Below are 2,411 nucleotides of genomic sequence, written 5' to 3'. Positions count from 1 at the left end.
ATATATATATATATATATATATATATATACATATATATAGTGTGTGTGTGTGTGTGTGTGTGTGTGCATGAGTATTTTACAGTGTACTATGAACATCTACCTCTAAAAATAAAGTGGGAATTCAATGTTTGTCAACATTTACAGTGAGAACTGGAAGATTCCTTAACACTGAGTAAATAACAGTTTCATCCTGGGTCAGGAATCTTTGGACACATAAACATTTATTTTCTTGACTAAAGATTCCAAACCAAGATGAAACTAATGAGCAGCAGTGAACCTTCCAATTCTATTAAATATATAACATGGATTCTCTTGTCGTGAACAAATGAGGGTTCAGTAAAGCATTACTCATGTTCTATGGACACAAATATGTCTCTTGAGGCCAGCTGATGCCTTGAAAACCTTTTGGCAAATGGAACGAGTTGAGGACCCAGTTTGCTTGAGTGCTTGTGGATCATTCATTGTGTGCTTTCTTGAGTGGACAGCAAGGCCTGCTTTGCTTTCTGCCAAAAATCACAATGACAAGTAAGGTTTCCATTTAAAAGAATGTTTTCCCAGTGTGCCCTGATGCTTGCACAAAGTTGGTCCCAATGCTAGAGTTGACTTGGCTCAAATTTTTTAACTGAAGAAAAGCAGGACTGGTGCCAGGTCCTGCGTTCTGATACTTTGTTTTCCCAGGCAGAAAAAGGAATGCCACACTGCCCCAGACCATCTCCCAGTTTGTACCTGAAGCACAAGAGTGGCTCCCAGCTGACCCTCCCATTGGGAACCAGCCAAAGAGAAGCTGCTTCAGAACACTGATATCACCCACATGTGAGAGACGACCCGACCATCCAAGCTGTATTCTGACAAGGATGGCCCCAACACTCAACATGTTGCATTCTGTTAGTACCTCACTGTTATGGATATGGTTACTCAGTTTTATGTTGGACATAATAAGCAAGCATCACATATGAAAAGTGTCAAGCTGGTTGATGTGCTTTTGGTACAGAGTCCAAGATTCAGCACCATAAAGCAATGTGGTCAAGACCACTGACTTATGTACATAGACTTTCACCTTCAACAATGTGTCGTGGGTGTTCCAAAGCCTGTGATAAAGCTTACTGAAAGCAGAACTAGCCTTCCCCCAATTCTGGACTCAATGATATATATATAGTAGTTGTATGCTATCAACTTAATGTGACAGTCCCATGAAGGGAATAATACTACTGCTATTTAGCCATAGGAAGCAGCACCGCTTCCTGTCGGCCTTGACACATTTCCTGTGTCCTTATGTTTACAAGGGGGAGACAAGCACCTCCATTCAACTAAGCCTGCATCTAGAGACATGTTTCTGAGTCTTTGCTTGTCATCAGTCTGGAGTAGCAATGGCCTGCTAGTTGGAGATGCCCATCAAACTCTCGTAAACATATAATAATTCTAGCAAAACACATTCACTGATTTCAAAAATAGAAATAATACATTTCTACATCTCTCAGAGAGATTTATGCAGTAGTGATGCGATAAAGTAGTTGTATGCTGCCAACTTAATGTGACAGTCCCATGAAGAGAATAATACTACCGCTATTTAGCGCTAGGAGGCAGCACCGCTTCCTGTCGGCCTTGACATATTTCCTGTGTCCTTATGTTTAGAAAGAGTATCTTACTGCGGACTACTCACGTGAAGTACAAGTGAAACCGGTTTTTGTCAGGCAAACTGGAGCAAACCAAGTTAAGGACTTTACACAACAGTTGTACTAAGATTTGAAATCATGTAATCAGTAAATCAACACCTTAACCTCACATTGTGTAAATGGTTTGCGAATTTTGCTTCTCAATTATATGGCACTGGGCTTGATCTTGTGGCATATCATTTTAGGCAAGTGCTTTGAGAGGTAAAACTAGATGGTAAATCTAATCCATTGCAAGTATTCAGACCACATCTCTAGTCTCAGGGCAGACAATTTGATATCCTAATGTTCAACTTTCTACTGCAGCATCATAAGTCATAGTTTCTTCCCCCTCCACCTCTCCTAAAAGCATGATGTTCCTGTAAAGGTCATAGGTACTACCTTTTTACTTCTGACTAAGCCATAAAAATAAGTCTTTGAGCTTGTCATTAGAATAATTGATACAACTAATGTTTTTTAGGTATATAAATTCAAAAAATTCACCTGAAGCTGTTCGTTTTCCCATCTGTCCAAATGTATAGATTTTATTCGACTGACACCAGTTGAAAGGCTGCGATGTATTCCAGCACAGTCTTGACAAAGGAAAATACCTAATGTACATGATGCCCACTCAGGATCTAAAATAAAAAAAATATAAACAATAACAAAAATGGTTAATGACTGACAACTTTTATATATATTTTTTTATATTCTTAGCATCAGCATTTATCATTCAATGCTGACAGAAGCGATTATATATAT

At 38.9% G+C, this 2,411-nt stretch overlaps 1 protein-coding gene across 1 annotated transcript in view; it reads right to left on the bottom strand.

Annotated features, from left to right (window-relative positions):
• The window catches only part of LOC106882873 (arf-GAP with dual PH domain-containing protein 1), an 89,891-nt gene that overhangs the window by 34,757 nt on the left and 52,723 nt on the right, over positions 1 to 2,411 (bottom strand). The window contains exon 2 of the mRNA XM_014933676.2: positions 2,154 to 2,287. Within this exon, the coding sequence (XP_014789162.1) occupies positions 2,154 to 2,287 (134 nt within the window). The remainder of the gene's footprint in view (positions 1 to 2,153; positions 2,288 to 2,411) is intronic.

This window comes from Octopus bimaculoides, chromosome 1 (assembly GCF_001194135.2).
Source record: "Octopus bimaculoides isolate UCB-OBI-ISO-001 chromosome 1, ASM119413v2, whole genome shotgun sequence".
In the NCBI taxonomy this organism is placed as follows: domain Eukaryota; kingdom Metazoa; phylum Mollusca; class Cephalopoda; order Octopoda; family Octopodidae; genus Octopus; species Octopus bimaculoides.
The sequence above is the reverse complement of the archived record's forward strand: the minus strand, read 5'-3'. Positions and strand labels throughout refer to the sequence as shown.